This window comes from Pipra filicauda, unplaced genomic scaffold (genome assembly GCF_003945595.2).
Source record: "Pipra filicauda isolate LSUMZ 115617 unplaced genomic scaffold, ASM394559v2 scaffold55_size4083901_pilon, whole genome shotgun sequence".
NCBI lineage: Eukaryota > Metazoa > Chordata > Aves > Passeriformes > Pipridae > Pipra > Pipra filicauda.
The window spans coordinates 3,410,664-3,429,505 of NW_024104709.1; the positions used below are offsets into that span (position 1 = coordinate 3,410,664).

General features: G+C 38.4%; 1 protein-coding gene across 1 annotated transcript in view; it reads left to right on the forward strand.

The window, feature by feature from the left end:
• The first annotated feature begins 203 nt into the window (after positions 1–203).
• NOX3 (NADPH oxidase 3) overlaps positions 204–18,842 on the forward strand; it is a 38,303-nt gene continuing 19,664 nt past the window's right edge. Inside the window, exons 1-7 of the mRNA XM_027717047.1 lie at positions 204–248; positions 918–1,013; positions 1,207–1,317; positions 3,094–3,178; positions 11,669–11,814; positions 14,858–15,039; positions 16,731–16,860. Of these exons, the coding sequence (XP_027572848.1) occupies positions 204–248; positions 918–1,013; positions 1,207–1,317; positions 3,094–3,178; positions 11,669–11,814; positions 14,858–15,039; positions 16,731–16,860 (795 nt within the window). The remainder of the gene's footprint in view (positions 249–917; positions 1,014–1,206; positions 1,318–3,093; positions 3,179–11,668; positions 11,815–14,857; positions 15,040–16,730; positions 16,861–18,842) is intronic.

Below are 18,842 nucleotides of genomic sequence, written 5' to 3' on the forward strand. Positions count from 1 at the left end.
AGGTCATGAGACATTTGGGTGATCTGTTCTTCTCAGGCAGTCTTTAATTAGAAAATTCCTAGAGAGAGCTCCTGCTCCCACTAGGTGCTTATTAAAAACTAAAGACAAAAGGAGTTAGTAGCAAAGCCTAAGGAAGTGACAGAGAACTCAGGACGCTGGAAGGCAAGAGTCAGCTGCTGCTAGCACAGGGAGAGGCACTCAGAATGGGATGCTGGATCTTGAATGAAAAACTTTCAGTGCTGTTATTAGTGAGTATTTTTAGCATTAAAAAAATCTAATTGGATATATATAAATATTTTAAGCTTGTTTAAAAGACATTTTATGGTTTGCTTACAGTAATGTTCCCAAGTTTAATGTAAAACTTGCTATAAAATATTCAGCAGTCTTTTTATAACTAGTCTTAAAAAACAATTTAAAGGCTCGCTGTTTTATTTTTAATTATTTTTAAGTCCATTTACTTTAGTCCTCAGATAAAGGGAGGAGGGGGTTGCAATTCTAATTGAAATTATATTATGAATTATTTTTCAGAGGCTTTGATGAATTGAGCATGCGGAGCAGAGAAAGGAATTTCCTCAGCTCCTAACTCCCTCTATTTTTGTGATTCTTTAATTTTAGCTTTTATTGCCTTTTTAGAGACGAGGTTAAGCCCTGTGCTTAAAAGCAAGTTTACCATGACACAGGAAATGTCATTTATATCCTCTACTAGGGATGAGGATACGACTGTAATCCTGCATTTGCTAAAAGACAGTCTCATTTGAGTAGGCATTTTTGATTTCTGTCATCTGTGATCAAGAACTGCACTGCACACTGATTTTGAAACATCTCTCAGATACTCTTAAAACTATAACCATAATCAGTTTTAAATGCATTAAAAAATACTGTAAGTGTCACTAACCTGTAGTCTTTCTGCTTTGTAGTTGGTGTGGCTGGCACTGAATTTCTATTTGTTTATTGATACCTTCCATTGGTATGAAGATGACAATGCTTACATTTATACACGGATTATGCTGGGAGTAAGTTTGAGTTTGATTGTTAAAGGGCTCCACAGGAAGACTGTATTCATAGTCTGATTTTACATACATCCTTCATAAAACTTTTGATGCTTCAACAGTAATTTTCCCACATAAGAGTATTATATTAATATTTTTCTTTTGCACTTCCATATCAAGCTTGTAATTTAATTTCTTTACACTGTTATATGTACAGTCAACCCTGGCTTGGGCAAGAGCTTCTGCAACGTGCCTTAATTTTAACTGCATGCTAATCCTGTTACCAGTCTGTAGAAACCTTATTTCATTCTTAAGAGGAGCAAGCATTGTAAGTACCATTTCTCAAATAGCCATATTATCCTCTCTTTTTATTTCTGTAGTTCAGCAGAATTATCCATATCAAACATTTTCCAAGGAATTTTAATTTTTTATAGAGAAGTCTGTACACTATTGCCTAGTTATTACCATTTAAATTGTCAGTATTCATGACTGAAGAGAAACAAATGGCTTGTTTAACACAGTACTCTAAATGCTACACTGATTTTGGCAGCTGCTGCATAGCATGGTGTCATGAAGAGAAAAGTGAGAAGCTACAAAAAAGGGACATAATAATGCAACTTGGCCAAATAGAGAAAATACATATCCATCATGTGTATTCTGTGTAGCTGCAAAGTGAAAACTGGAGAAAGAAAATGCACAGATAGATAAAAGTGCTTTAAGGCATATGTTTAAACCCTTCTGTCTGAGTAACCACCAGTCAGGTCTTCATTTGTGGTAAACATGTTTTTGTAACAGAGTGGTCATCTGCTCAGAGGCATTTACATTAACCTTGGAATCACACATAGGAAGTACTTGAGGCTTTAGTTCTACTAACTATAGCTTCAACTTGCATTGAATTATTATAGTCAGAGCAATTCCAATGCCACATGTTTGGGTAAAAAAAATCACTGATCACTTCATGACTCCAAGAACAACAAGAATTTAGAAATGGTAGCATTCAGTTATTTTATTGTAAGCTGGTTCTTATTCCAGTTCTGCCTTTTTTTTTTTCCTTGATTGTTAGACTTAGCTGTCAAGCAGTCTTTAGGCTGGGAATCAACACTGTTATATAATTGAGTCCAGGAGCTCAGCATTTAACAAAAAAACAGTTGTCTTGGCCTTTTGAATCAGTTTGTGAATTAACACAAAATATATGCATGCCCACTTAGCTGCTGAATAAGAACTCAGAGAACTGGAACTCTTCTCACAGATAATATTTTGCTCTTCTGGACAATATTCTGTTCTTGTGGAGCATGGTACAGAGCAACTTGACTGGCTCTAGTATGGTCAGCAGTGTGCTAGATCCAGTGACTCTCCAAGGAGGTGCTGTGTATTGCACCCTGCAGTGCTCCAGATTTTTGGAAGACGTATTAGCTGGGAAGCAACGTGGATAAACGCCAGGATCTTTGGCATGGCACCATGCCAGGTCATATCAGCAATCCAGACACCCACACCACCATTCAGAAACTGAATTCTGTCCAGGCTGTCTTGGTTCCAGCAGAGCATGTTACTTTTGGCTCCTGAAGCCAGCACCCGGCCCCGGGCTGACTCTGCAGAAGCACCCAGCTGGTCGCGAGCACACCACTGTTGATCCACCACTTCCAACAGTGGATCAGCATGCAGCCACCTGAGGTCTAGACAGCCTCACCCCCCAGGGGTGTGCATTTCATGAAAGCAGAGAAAATGTTTTCATTGCAAGCTCTTTACCAGCAGCTCAGCTGTGCTGTTGCAGCTAATCCTGAGCTTGCAAAGCAAGCCTAGTGTTTTTTACAGCAAATCAGTTAATCGCCAGCCCAGATAAACCACTCACAAATCACAGCTAAATGTAGCAGAGCTTTGTCAAACCTTTTTTTGAGCCATCAACATAGGGTGAATAGCTTCAGAAATCCAGGAGTGTCACTATGCTGGAAACAGTTACCTGAGACCCAAAACTAGCCCAAAACTTTCGCTGAATCCCTTCAACATTCCATTCTTAAATGTACTGAACTCTTCTGTTCCCCTCTCCAAACTGTGAGTTCTAAACACTAAAAGAATGATATAAAACAAGTTCTGCTTTTTCACCAAGTGCTGTGGAGGAGCACTGAGGAGACAGCTTGACAAAAACATCACATTTCACAAGATGGTTGCCTATGGAATAGCTGTAAATGCAAGTAAGCTTTTTTTGGTTTTATTTTTTTTTTCTTATTTGCCTTCAAACTGTTCTGAATTTCACAGTGATTCTGCCTAATGCTGTAATCCCCATCAGCTCTGAGACATGCTATTTTAGTGCAATCATTTGTTGACTGCAGTTTTAAATATGTGTAGGAGTCCCATCTGATTAACCATTTGCAACCTTTTGTGCTTGAAAAAAGTTTGACTATTAAGGCAGTAAACTTTCAACCTGAATAGTAACTATCAGTTGCCACGTAATTAATCTGACCAATTTATGTGCTCTTAACATTTAGTGTAAATAACTCTCATTAAATCCCTGAGTGTAGATGTTTGGGGAGATAACACAGCATTACTGTCCAATTTCCTGAGGAAGTGATGCTTACAAGTCACACCACACATCTTTCCATCAATACCTCTTCAATAATTTTTCAACTAGATAATAAATTTAATCTGAATTTGAGAGAGGTATCTGTCTCAAAAAACCAATGAATTCCTACATATTTATTTTAAGTAGGTGATGGGCACAGGGAACTGATAGCCCCCTTGAGGGAAAAACAGGATCTTAAGATCAAAATGTATCTCTTCTCCTGATCCTAGTGACTTACAGAGCTATAGATGTTTGTTTACCTGACTGGGAAGAATAGCACCTTCCTGCTTTCCAAGTAGTTAAAGCACCTGGAGAAGATTGAAGCTTGTAGGAGTTTAGAAGACAAGGAGAACAGGAGACAGCATGAGGAAGAGGGATGTGCAGAGAGGAATGTACAAAAGCAAATATGAAGAAGGACATGAGCGCGTTAGAGATGGAGAGGTATTTGAGGCAGATGGTTCTCTTAGAAAATGTGAAGGAGACAGAGGAATTAATCAGGGCTATTTGCAAGCATAAGACATTGCAGGGTAACAGTTCTACCCCCAGGCTGTCAGGATGGATCTTGGTCTCAATATTTTTTTCAGCCTGCATGAGGGAGCTGCTTTTGCATGTATAGGCTGTTAATGTCCTCATGCAGTGAGACAAGAATATGAAGTCAGGATTGCCAATAGGAATCAATAGCTAAAGTTTGTCTTTTGCATGTCATGGTAAAGAATTCAGAGGAGAAGGCTAGGGGATGCAAACATTCATCTTGTCGTGTACTATGATGATTTACTTATCTGTCATGTCCATTCATTTATTAGAACTCAGTTTCAGCATAAAACAGATTCCTACAGAATGCAACATTGCTTCTTTAATTAATAAATCAACCCTGAAATGTAAATTAACCAACTTCTACTTGGCGTATAATAGGTCAGGCTCCAAAAAGAAAGCAAAATTGCACAGTCAAACCTTTCATGTTTTTTGGCTTTTACATTCATATTAAAATGTTTCCTAGTGCATTAAGGGTGGACAGTTTGGGAAGTGCAAGTCTATCAGAAAAGTGATTACTTTATGGCTTCAGTAATTCCAAGGAAAAAGACACAGGAGCTGATGTGAAATGACAGAAAGCATTATCATTTTATTCTATCACTCTCCAGGGAGAAAATGAGTGTTCATTGTTGGGTTGTTATTTGGGTTGGTTTTGTTGTTTTTTTTCTAAAATATAAAATGGACAAATAGTTGATAAGATATTTCAGGAAGAAAACACAGTACGGGGAGGTCTAATGAACAAAGCATGACAACTTATGAATTCGTGCTTCCCTAACAGCCAAGTGAGAAAAAACTATCACATTTAGGAAAACATTACATCGCTGTATAGCCAGACTTGGGTAAAGAACAGCCAGAAACTCAATTGCCTGAAATTAAGTTTAAAATTCCTTTAAAAAAAAGTCTACAGCACACATTGTGACAGAAAAGCAATGTTTCAGAGTAAAGAGGTACCCACAAGTAAACTGAATCCCTTTTAATAAAATCTAACACTTAAAATGATGTGTAAATAGATGTCATTTTCCTCTCAACTGACACATTATTTTTCCAAGTTCTACCTATACTTCCTTTTATTACACAAAAACATAGTCAACTCCTATTAGTCTATTGCAATTTAGTAATTCTTAGTTAAATGAATGTTCTCCCCTCTATGATCAATAGCCTAAATGTGGCAGCAAGAAGTTAAACCAATTTGAAGATCAGATCAGTAAGTTTAGCCTCCCAATATAAAATCGTAAACTCCTTTATTATTTAAGTAACATGTATTCATCTCGGCTTGCCAGGTGGTGTTATTCCAGCATATTTATTTAATGGCGTGCTAAAAATAGTCAGTGCAACATTAGTATTGTCTGGTTTCTAACAGGCAGCCAGCTCAGCTGAGGTGTGCGTGGCCCTGGAAAAAGTACATCTGCACCTTTAATTTTTCATCACGTCCAATACAAATTCAAGAGCAGGCTTTAATTGGTCAGGTCATAAAGGGATATAATTAGAGAATAGTGGAACAGGGAAGCTGGAGGAAAGAGAGAGAGTAAACAATGCTATCTATAATCAAGGGCATCATTGAAAATTCAGTAAAGGGAATTCTGCTTACTTTGGCTTTCTGCGTTCTGCATGCCTGTCTGTGATAAGAGCTGTCTGGGAGTTATTCAGACACTAATAAATCTTCCTTATAGAGTCGTAACCTTACTAGAATAAAATCAGAGTTTCATGCACTCTCAGTTTGATCAGTGCAAATAATTCTCTGCTTTCTAATGCAAAAGCAGCTTTACAGTTGAGAAGCAGTGGTCTGAAACTTAAAGATACCTACAAAGGATAGCAAATAAAGTTTTGTACAACTCCTCCCTCTTACTGTTTTTACCCTCTTAAGAAAGTATATTCATACATTTTCTGAAGTGGGTAGAGTTATGGGGGATATTTTTTTTTTGCTTTGACATGTTGTGCACATCTTGAAGAATTAAACTGATTCTTGCATTGTATTGATGTTTACAGAAAGGTTATATAGATATTTTGCTCCAACAATCTTTGAATTATGATATTAATAAAGTTTAAGCAATTAAGGAAAAATAGGGGAAGAACAGCAATTCCGGCAGTGTGATTTTCCTTAAAAACGTGCAAACTGCAGATAGAAGTACGGTGATGCCAGGTGTGTTTGGCTTCTGACAAGCACTGAAAAATCTATAGCTAAAATTACTAGAAAACCTTTCAATTTTCAACCACTTTTTGGTAGACTATGAGAAGAGCTTTGGTGATCTGAGTCACATTTTTGTGTAAGCAACTAAGTTTTCAGGGAACTAGATGCTTATCTTCCAAAGAGGTTTAGCTGATATCTCAGTGTTGTACTTCCAGAAATTACAGAAAATCAAACTTCCATTAAACTTCCTTTTTTTTCCAGTCAGATTGTTTAAATCTAGACTTAGTGCAAGCACTAGGAAGGAAACTATATTAAATTAAAGATTATAAGCTTCCAGCTAAGATAAAAAAGTGATCCAAGTCATGTTCTTCTTTGATGTTTATAACCATTCTTAAAAAAAAAAAAATCCAATGCAAGTATGTGTGTGGTCACTACTGTAATTTTTACACAGTGTGTGCTTTTTTTAGTCCACAAAGACAACATGTAGTTGAATTAAGGGTTTTGTGTAACCAGAAATGGCACGAGGCAGTGGGTGGCAGAAAGAACTCAAGCTTGATCGGGGGCAGAATTCCCCATGTCTGGGTTATCTGCTTGCAAAGCTGTTCTCTTCAGTGTGGGCAGAAAGGCTGAGATTTGACCCTTTTACTTTATCATGATAGGCTGGTTAACCAAAACATTTAACTTCTAGCAGCAAGCTTCAATTTGATTATTATCCTGTACAGGCATGCAGAAAAAGAAAGAGTGAAATCTTTCCTCAGATAAACACATGCAATTTCTGTTTAGTTCAATGAGAGTCATGCATGCTTCACTGAAGGCACAATTGGCTGAATAAGAGTAGCTAAATTGACCAGACTTTCAAGATAATTTAATTACATCTCTTTGTATTTAAGAATATCTACAGTAAACACCATGCTGTAATAGCAATCCTATTCCTCCCTCTCCTCCCAATAAAATCTTTTATTTGATCTCAGAGATGGACTAGATAGAACATCTCAGGGTCAAATACAAATTAATGTACGTTAAGTGCTTCAGAGGTTCCAGATGTTGTTATAAACAACAGTCAAAATCCTTCAGTCTTCACGAACACTATAAAAAAGGATTTTGTTTGAAAGGTTGGATGATTTATTTCATATGTTATATTTGGTCATGCAGAATGAGGGAAAAATTGAACTGAAAATCCTGAGATGTAGTACCTTAAACTTTGCTCTCATGGTTAACTTATCTAAGTGGTGCAGGGAAAAAAAAAACCCAACTGTTGTAAGCTCAGATTTCAGAAATCTGCATATTAATTTTGGAATTGCTTAGTAAATTCTATACACTGCAAACCTTCAGAAAATGCACTTTAGGGATGTAAAATATTTTAGTTAATGGCAATATGTTCAGTGCCAGACTTTTTAGTCTGCTACAACCATTGTACATTAAATGAACCGCACTGAAAATGGAATTAAATCTTTGCATTACTCTTACCATCCAGCTATAATTAATTTTTAGAGTGCATCCTTTTTGCTGGCAGCACATGAAAAACCATCATAAGTATTAATCTAATAACATGCCAGGCAATACGTAAGATCATGGAAGACTCAGGTAAACTAACATATCAGTACATCATTAGTTTGAATGTTAATATTTTTCAATGTATCATTATGCGCTATACATTAAAATCTACTACAGAAAACTTGCAGAAAAAAAACCAAAAAAACCACTCTCCTGTTCATTCCGGAAGTCTTCTACACTTGTAATATCCTCTACCTGTCAGATGAAAGCTGGAGAGAAGCCACCCAGAAGGCACATTGGAGTAAATCCCAAAGAAGATGATGTTTCCATTGACAGAAACACTTATAGTGAAACAGAACAATATACAGATGGAAAAACCAGTGTCCTTTAATGGATTGCAGAAAAATCTTACTAGGTTAGGTTGCAGAAAGTGGATCTCTTCCTCCAGGGAAAAGTTGCAACATGACTACTCTTCATTAAACCTTAGGCTTGAGACTTTCTTGAGAAACTATATCCATTTAACCCATTATTTTTTTGTCCAAGACGAGAAATACTCTGTTAGGAAATGTGAACCTCTGTCTGTCTGGAGGAAACTACCACCTCATTTTACTCTCAACACTCAACATATACTAAATAGCACTAGATTTCCTGTCACTGCTGACATGACTAGAATTCGTACAAATCATGTACAACCCTTCACTTTGAGGAAAGTGTAATGTTTTATAGCCTTTTAAATAACAGAAATGCCATCATTTCATGTGAGTGCTTCACAGTTTGCACTATCACTTTAAAAAAAAAAACTATTGTTCGGGAGGTGGATGGGAGAGAGTGTGTTTTACTAGGAACACAGATTCAAACCTCCACATCTAGTCAATGTGGCTATTTTAAATTAGTAAGGATAGTCCAAAACCTCCAGCTGAGAGTCCGTAGGGAACCCTTGGTAAACCACCGCTATGGATCATAACTGTGTGAAACTCACATGGTCCCAAGGCTATGGTGACTATTACATCAGAGTTATAAAGAGCATCCTGCAGGTATAGAGGGCAAGAGGCCCAAGTTACATTAATCATAAGTGGATGCCAAAATAAAACTGCTTAGTAGAAGTCCACTCAGAGATTCGTTGTCAGGACTTTCCATCCTTTGAAAGTTTTCTCTCCTCTTTCTCGTAGTCCAGTACCAGACTATGTTCAGCATGTAACTCCACAACTTACCAAAGACAGCAGTCTGTTACTCCAAACTCCTGTCCTGCAAGTGAGCTCTTTTACATGTCAAAGACATCAGGATCTCATAAAGCAATGACTTGGTTCCCTTCCAGAGGGACCTGATAACATCCTTACCAGGCCAACACATCTGTTCTGAAAGAAGACCCTTGTAGCAACAGTTCCTCCCTTCCCACTCAGCACTTGAAAGTGCTGTTACACTTAAATACATCAACAGTGTTTATATACTGCTTATACATCAGTTGTACACTGGGGAACAGATTGCCACAGCCCCCACACAGCTGCCACCTAAACCGTGCAGCTCAGAGCTTCTTGTGCTTTTGGGTTTTGACAATCAGAACTCACACATCTCACTCACTGCTTGTGGTCTGGTGTAACCTTTCTTCAGAGCTGCTGAGGTGCTGGGAGCACCCTCACGTGCAGACTCTGGGAAGCATCTTCCACTGGATGCTAGCCAGATTGTTTCACATGCAGCACCTTATCCATAACAGCGTGTGCAGGACATGCCCGATCACTGAATCCAATACCCTCTGATGCTCACAGTCACATCATAGACACTCTTTCATAAAATGACCAACCTTTAGCTGAAAGCTGCTTAGATTGCTTGATCCCATTATCCCCTTTATTGAAAGGTTATTTTAGAGTCTCATTCCTTTGATGGCTTGAATCTGTCTTCTAATTTCCAAGCTCATTTTATCTCTGTGCAGTTCATACCCATTTGGATTCAGTCTCTATTCTACTGAAGCTATTGCAGCCTGTATAAATAACTTATTATTTATTGGGCCAAAGATTCAGAAAAAATAGGAGCTTGATTTTGCAGTTTGGGTGCTCAGAATATTCACTTGGGATGACTGTGTCAATAAATATTTGATTATTTTTATTATGGGTTTCATCAGGATACAGCTCAAAAGAGAATAATCAGTCAGCCCAGTGACTAGGACATGTGATTTGGTTTAAAGCCTTACTTTAAATTTAATGTAACTAGGATTTTAAAGTAGGTCTTTCATCTCCCAGTAAATGTCTAAGCATGAGGCAATGAGGTGAAGCAGGTGTCAATGAGTGGCAATGCGGAGTCCCGAAGCTAATATGACATTTTGGATGAAGCGCAACCTTGACAATCAACCAACGACAGCACATCTACTGCTCTAGAAGGATCACCACATAAGTACAGAGTGCAAATAGTCTCTTTCCAGCCTGGACATTTGGGATAACCTACTGGTGGAGGGAAGAGTGCAATGTTCTACCTTTTTGCACTGGCTGCTTTAAACACTTCCATGGACAGCATCCTACCTTAACACATATTCCCATGCACACAGCTCTCCCCAGGTGCTGCAGAGGAGCTGGACTCCAGCACGTAGAATGAGGGAGCTCAGTAAGTGGGTAGGCACATAAAAGACTTAGCAATACCAAAGTCCTTATGCATTTAATCCTGTGTTTTCATCCATGATTATACAGTGACTAGCACAGTGAGACATTACTTTCATGCATGTAGTTACAATTAAAAAAAAAGGGAGAAAAAAACAAGAGGAAGAGGAAAGAAGGAAAAAGGAAGAAAGAAGAAGAAGAAAGAAAGCAGAAAGAAAAAGGAAAAAGAAGAAAATAAGGGAAGAAAGAAGAGAGATGAGAGAAAAGAGAGGAGAAAAGAGAAAAAAAGAATCTTTTTTTAGAGAATATTGTTCAGGGAAGCAGATCATATTTGGTTTACTACAAATGCTGCCTTTTAGAAAGGTTTTTTTAAATAGTCAGGGACAGAAACAGATAACCACTGAAGGAGAGATTATAACAGCAAGCTAATTATAAGAACTAGAAATAGCATATCCTAATAGCTCTGCTGTAAACATATAATTATTTTTCATTGTCATTTTTTCATCCTTTGGCTTTTAATATTTTGCATTAGTTACAGCTTTCCTGTAATGGATTTGAGAATCTCTCATATTGAAAAATGAAATTCTGTACCTATCTTGTTTGTGATTTTATCTATGTTAGCCAATAATAAAACAAATTTCTTCCTTTTCCACTCTTGAAATAACCCTGTTTCCACCCAGGAAAATAATTATGGGAGAGTTCTTACTTCAGTCTGAGGCATTTTTCTAAACTGACCATTTCATATACCTTTTGGGAGCAGGCCAGAAGCAGAGGCAATGTATGATGCTCGTGACAAATCAGATCTAACATTGTGATTCGCAATTCTCCCTTAAAATCATAGTTCCTGTGGCTTCCCCAGGCTCCATCTACATAAAATAATGCTACAGCTACTTGTTAATAGGGAACGGATTTTAAGTGCATCTCTTAAAGATCAGTAGTGCAAGCTGCAAACAGGTCCGTGATTAAAACAGTCAACTCAGTGTCCCATGTAGCAAGGGTAAACCATTGCACATTCCAGTATATTAATAAAAAAATACGAATTTTAATCAGTTTACCTAATTTTGAACAATTCAAAATCAGTGGCACACACTTTTACATCAACTCGCAAGAGGTCCCTTGTGATGACACTGAAGACTGCAGGACACTTGACTGTAAACCTGGGAGGTGACGTTGGAGCTGGTCCTCTCCAATGGGAAGCAGTTGCTTCAAATTAGACATGCATTTGATAAAATTCTCTTTTTATTGTCAGCTTAACCCAAGCAAAACTCATAGTTTATGCCCAAGCTTTTCAAATAGCTCACAGTGTGCATAGTGAACTTCCTTCTGGCGCTGTGGACACACACAAGTGTGTCTGTAATTTCACACTACTCTTTCTCTCATGCAGCCATCCATATTGTTGCCCACTTGATCAACATCGAGCGGTATCATACTAGCCAGTCAAAAGAAGCTGGGGAGTTACGGAATAAACTTTCTGGTCTTGGCAAGAGCCCAAATGAAAGCTACTTGAACCCAATCAGGACCTATGAAACAGTAAGCTGTCACTTTTTGGTTTTCTCATCTACAAAGTTTTCCTCTGTGGATTCTATTGTCAGTAAAACTGTGTTTCAAAGCCTTTTAACCAGAGCGAGAAGGTGCTGCCAAAGGTTAACCTCAATTTCAGCTGAAAACACTTACTCATAGCTGCAATTTTCAGGTTACTCAGCTCAAAGAAATGTCTACAGTATTTTAATTAGTTTGTCAGGAGGCAGCTGGTGGGGGGAGGATAAGGAGTGTTGTGAATAGTAGGCAATTAAATGAACCTGCAAAGAATTTTAAAAAACCTCAAAACTTAATTATCAATACATGGAACAAACACAACATTTTTTTCAGAAAGAAAAAAACAAACAGCAATAGCACTTCACAGTATTTTTTTTCACATTTACTATTTGTCTCTCCCCATGATTGTGCAGCATCTTTGCAATCTGGGGGTTGATTCTGCCTTGTTACATGTAGAGTGTGGCTGCCCAGGAAAGAGCACATTCAAAACCATGCAGAGGCTTGCTGCATATAGGAAGCAGTGCAGGGGGAAGCTGGTGCTGCTGTGTGCTCTTCAGAGCCTAGCAGAACTACTGGCTTCTCAACCCTGCGAATAAATGGTTCTGCTTGCTTTGGGGAAAGAAGTGACTGTGCCTCCTGTCCACTTCCTTGGATACACCCCAACAGCATTATAAGCTCTTCCTTATAATATTTATAATATAACAAAAAGCAGAGCCTTTCTGCATGGTAGGCATGCAAACCATGCAAAAGTTAATAAGCTTTTTTTCCTTATTCCATTATAGTACACATTACATTTATGTTATATGTTTCCTTGTGTATCCTGTTGCATACTGTTACATATTCCAGGGTTGAAATGGCCCTAGTGAGATGCCCATAATATTGTTTCTGCTCTTTAGAAAATTTCCACATAGTCAGCATGAAATAAGGACTACCTGAACACCACAGAGGGGGGCTCTGTCAACCAGCGATGCTCTCCACTGAAACAAGAAACAAAGTGGCTGTATAGCCATTCGATAGGATTCAATAGTACTTTCCAGATGCAAGGCTTGTTCTGCTTTTTCTTAGTTCCTCTCCAGTTTAGATAGTGTGGGTTTTTTCATCTTTCAAAGCAAACAAGTAAACAATTCTCAAATTTGAAGAAAATCAAGCAAATTAATGCAGTCAATGGTATGAATGGAAAAGTCTCCACGTTAGCATAGACAAAGTAGTCAGGTTTATCAAAAGAGGACAGCAAGCTAAGGGCTTAGCTGCACAGTCTTTCAGTACACCCAGTGACCACTTTCACTGCATGCACGTGACATGATCCCGAGGAGCAGAACAAAGCTCACGGCTCTGAACAGGAACTTACCATCTTTCAGTATGCATTTTTTTCTCCACTGAGCATTCCCATGGTGATATAATTGTGAGGTAGACCTCTAATTAGCATTAAGATCCTAAATACCCTTGAGGAGGTAGGCTAGAAATTTTCGAGATCCTTTCCCAGTAATATACTCCACAATTACCTTTCAATTTACAGCCTAGATTTTACTCTAACCTCTAATATTTATATTTCTTTTATCACCCACTTGTGTCTCAGTAGCTACACTCAGAATTCATAAATTATGAAGGAAAGCAAACCAAAGATTGCTTCTCACTTCAGAGAATAAATTCTGAGATCAACAACTCAGGCTTTCTTTTCAGTTTCATCCTACTCCCGTAGAAGTAATGTACTAAGTGTCTCTGACATTTTTCCTTGTTTCATCTCAACATTCAAACTAGCCACTGTAGTGGAAATGTTCAAAATATCACCTAGATCAATCCTGTTAGTATGTAATAGGATCTGAACACACTCTTCACAGGTACCAATTTGAAACTGTGCTGTGTGCTGTCAAGGGTGAACATTTGAAAGAATGATTTTACTGTAAAAAGTGACTGTAAAAATGGCATTGTGGAATTTTCCCACCTCTAGGATTTCCATATCAAATAAGTGCACTTTACAAGTACAATATAGGGTGTTTTTTTTCTCCTAGTGTATTAAGCTGTAGAACCAACTCAGGACCCAGAAGACAGCACCAGGAAAACAGATATACATGCTTTGCAGGCCAAATGGGGACTTCATTTACACTCTGCTGGCACATTTAGTTTGATTATCATCTTGCATGTGAGATTTTTATCATCATTCTTCACAATGTGCACTTTATAACTGCAATCAGCATCTGACTGTTGTGTTCAAAATACCCCTTCACTCTCACTTTAGTTTATTTTGGTGGATTTAGACAGATGTACCAGACCTGTGCTGATGTCTGTGAGTCATGAACAGGAAGGAACTTGTTCTAGTCCAGCATATTAACATTTCATCACTGAAAAGCATAAAAATAAATATGTCTTTAAAAAAATAAACCCAAGTATTATGCAATCTATCTCCAGATAAATGAAAGGAACAAGTAAACAAGATATGTTGTCTAAATAGAAGAGCGTATGCCATTTTTGTGCACCATTTCAGGGCTGCTACAACCCTACAACCCTTACTTTGCAGCAAAGTAAGCACAAAAGAATTCCCCACCTTTGTGGTTGCAGGTGTCTTAGCACCTCACTTTAACACAATCACATGAATAAGCTGGTTTCTAATGCTGTTTTGCTTATTACATTTCTCGGTCTAATCTCTTCATTCCCCTAATATTTTTTCTTTTTTTTTCTGAGGCCCTTTTATGTAAACAAAATTGATAAAAGTCCTAATGAGACTGCCTAATTTCCTCCTTTCGATTCCTGAAACAAATAAGGGTCAGCAAACATTTGCATATCTGTTTGGGATAAGCCTGAGTGGAAATGGAGCAGAGGGATGGTTTTCTGTGCTGTTCTGTGATAAAATGAAGGTTTGTCTTGCCTCCATGTCTTGTTCTGGTTTTGTTTCTATGCTGAAAATATATCTTAGATTTTGCCATCACATCTAATAGCAGCAACAGTAACCATAGTAACAGTAAAAGAAATAGTAATAAAAATAACAATTATAACAACAATAACTACTAGTACTAATACTAATAATGTATTCTTATTCTAGAACACAACAGGAGAAGTACTAACCACCATAGCTGGAATAACTGGAGTTGTGATAACTGTGGCTTTAATTCTAATAATGACTTCATCCACTGAGCTCATCAGAAGGTCATGCTATGAGGTGTTCTGGTATACCCATCACCTCTTTGTGGTTTTCTTCACCGGTTTAATAATCCATGGTATGGGGTAGGTGTCTGCATAAACTACATGGGGTATATGTACACAGTTTGAGATGAAACACAGATCTTTTCCTGCTTACTAGCTCCTGTACACATCGCTGCAATCAGTAGTAAAGCTTTTCAGACCTGAGGGCAGTCATTCGGTTTTCACAGAAGCACAGAATGGTTTGTGTTAGAAGGGACCTTAATGATCACCTAGCTCCAAGTCCTCTGCCATGGGAAGGGACACCTCCCACTAGACCAGATTGCTAAAAACCCCATCAGCCTGTCCTTGTTATCATAATACACTTTTTATATCTATTTCACACATGCAGATTATATTGTCCACCACTAAAATACATACAGACCGTTACTGTTTGACACAGAGGAACTTTCAAACCCACAGCACTGTGTGCATGTTTCTGTTTTCTGGAGGTACATGGATGGCATCACCATGAGGCAGGCAACAGGCCAGTACAATATTTTGTGGTGTGTTACTTTTCTCACCTCTTTCCTTGTGGTTTGGGAGTTGCCACATCCATTTTGGCTCTCAGCGTTCCTGAAACTGGCCCAATTAATTAGTCAATTTACAGAGGCAGAGCTGCCAGCAAACACTGTGAGGCAGAGCTGCAAACAAATGCTGTAAACTGTATCCCAGCCTGATTAAAAAAATCCCCTGTCCTCTCTCTCTGGCAGAACTTTTAGAATCTAACTTCAAACAACCATGATGAACCCTTTAAAACCTTCAGCTTTGTAAGCTCCCTTTACCTAGCTAGCTGAACAACATTCCTCAGCAAGAGACTTCCCTGAAAAGTGGACACTTACTTAACAGCCCTACCAATACCATTCAATGAATGAGCTATTTGCTCCAGGCTGGGAGTGCACTGCAACAGAGCAGTTTCCTCTGGTCCTAGCACATACCTACCACTACCTTGTTTATGAAAAGGAGTCAAACCCCAAGGTTTCATCCATTTCCCACTTCTTTGTCCTTCCCAAGTGGTGAAACAAAACTCACTCAAGCCTACCTACTTTTCTGTGTTTCTGTCTGAACTGGTGGCAGAGCCAAACTAAGTATGGAATGGAAAATTGAGAGAAACAATATGAAAAAAACCAGGGTTTTCTCATAAAAATCTTCCTTCTCTACCGTAATCAACACCAGCTGAAACCCATTTAAACTGAACACTCAGGATTGATGTCTTTGGAAAAATTCACATCATTAACGTTCTCAGAAGTAAAGAAGCTAGAATTTAATATGTTTTGAGAGTATACATCTAATTACACTCCTCCAACTTTATTTGTAGCTTTTAAAAATGCATTTAGAAAGCAGTAAAGGAAAGAGAAGTTTGTCACTATTAAATTTTATCATTTTACTGAACAATACCAGATGCTCAAATACAGAGGTCAAAGAGCCTGCTCCAGAGAACTTGGAAGTCAAATTTTGCCACATACTGCAAAATGTACATTTCCTATGCAAGGACTCTCTGCAGTTCAGCTGCATTGATGTATACTAATACTATAATACAGTTCTTGCCTTTGGTCAAAAAGTCATGGCAAAACTAAAGGAAAGGTAATTTGAACAGGAGAGAGAACAGGATTGAAATGGCCAGTTCTTGAACTCTCATTTATCTCACAATTGGCATTTGACTACTAGTGCAAAACCTAGAGATGCACAGAAACCTTGGAAAGAAGCATATCACTGATGAACATTTTTGTTTTAAGTCAGCTTGTCCGAGGTCAGACGCCTCAGAGTCTGCTGCTTCACAATGTCACTTACTGTAAAGATCACTACTGGGAATGGGAGAATGCCACTCAGTGCCCTTTGCCTCAGTTTTCCGGCAATAAACCTGTGGTAAGAGTGATGTTTGTCTTCTGTTTTTAACTTTATGTCCTTCCTTGGGAGGCTAAATGTCTTAGGAAGCAGGGGGTTGGAGCGTATGCCAGTGACTGGCACTTAGTGTCATATTTAGAGACTAGTTTCACTTTCCTGTTCCATGACTTCTCCCCATGCATTAAGATAGTGATCCCAACCTCCTTTATAATCAATATAGACAGGTACAGATGAAGAGTGTTGTATACAATTTTGGTGTCATTAATACTGATTTTCAGTTTTGGAAGACCCTTTAGTTAGTGAACATTCTCTTTGAAGGGTATGAATATCAGCATTGTTCTCTATTTAAATCTGTTCCGTACATTTATTTTGAAGTATTCAGTATCACCAATATCCTTGATGTATTCATTGCACAAAAGATAGCCTCCAAGAGAAAACCTTATGAGGGTAGAGACATGGAAATACAATGGGACTGTAAAGCTAGGGATGCAAATTAATATTACTATTTTAACTAATAGTACTTTAGTATGGACAGTTTAAATACCAAGGGAGAATAAGCTGGAGAGAAAATTATGTCCTTGCTTTGGGGCACACGCTTCATATTGTCCAGCCTTGATGTCTTAAGTTAGGTAAAAAGGAGAGAATTTGAAACAATGAATTATGAAAGGGAAAGGCAAAAGGCAGGAAAAATGTCCCATGGAAGGGTGGTTTTGCTAGAACAAGATTGCAAATCCACAGGGGGTAATTAAGTAGCAGATTTGTACAGTATGTCAGATGTCTTGCATACAAACAAAATCATTCAACATTTTCAGCTCAAGATTTAGCTTGCTCATATGCAAGTTTTTGTTGTTTCTTCCAAAAAGAGAAAACATACCAAAAGAAATCCTAAAGGAGGAAAATTAGCATTCAGTGTCTGGTAGCTCTTTTAACGGCTGACATAGATTTTTCTTAAACTAAACTATTGTTAGCCACTATCCAACCTGCATATTAATGAGAAAATGAATGCCTCTCTAAAAATTTCAGCTACAATGTCACCATAAAAATCAATACATGGCTGCACACCATGAATACAGACACAAGCCTGCTTCCAATAGCATGTCTTGACATTCATTATCATAAAACTAGCTGGAAAGAACTTCCACTTCTCTGTGTTAAACCTATTTTGTCACACTTTCCTGCCTACCCAGGGCCATACTTGAAAAGTCACATTACTTTAAATGAATTGTAATAATACTATATGGCATATAGATCATCTATATGAACAGTGCCTTGCTGGATGGGTAATGTGCTGTGGTGTGATACCTGCTAGACACCACAGATAAATAGCAGAAATCTATTCAGAGGTTAAAAAGCCATGGTAAGGCTTCTGCAGCACTGGCAGGGGCAGGCGCAGGTGGGACTGAGCAGGGAGGGGACTGCCTTGTGCACAATTGGGGTTGTGTGAAGTGACAGGAGTGCACATCCTGCTGGCCATGGCTCCTGGGGGAGGCTACCATGCTGGAGTCTCTCTCTCAGTCATGCCACATCTGCTCCCCTGCTTCATATTTCACTAGGTAGGAAGGAGACCAATCTGGCTCCTGCTGAGGGTGATGAAGCACTTCTCTTGCACCTGGGGCACCTAACTTTTACCCTCATAGCCTCTCCTGAGCCATCACTGCCCCATCTCAGTTCATTCTCATTACAGAAGGAAACACTATACTTGGGTAAGAATACTAATGACCTGATTAGCCAGCCAGAGACGTGTTTCTTAGGAGCCTACTGCTCCTGGTGGATGCTCTGTTGTCCCAACCCAGCCAAAAGACATCTTGAATTGAATGCTCCATTGCACTGGAATAATGGCACATTTAAAATATCAGCTGAGCTCTTGCACAGGGTAGCCTGCAACCTTATCATTCCTGTCACGTGCTTTTATTTACAGGTAGCACAAATGAAAGGGAGGAAAAACAGATCTCATCATTACTGTTGCTTGATATATGCAAATATATTCAAAACATAAGATTACC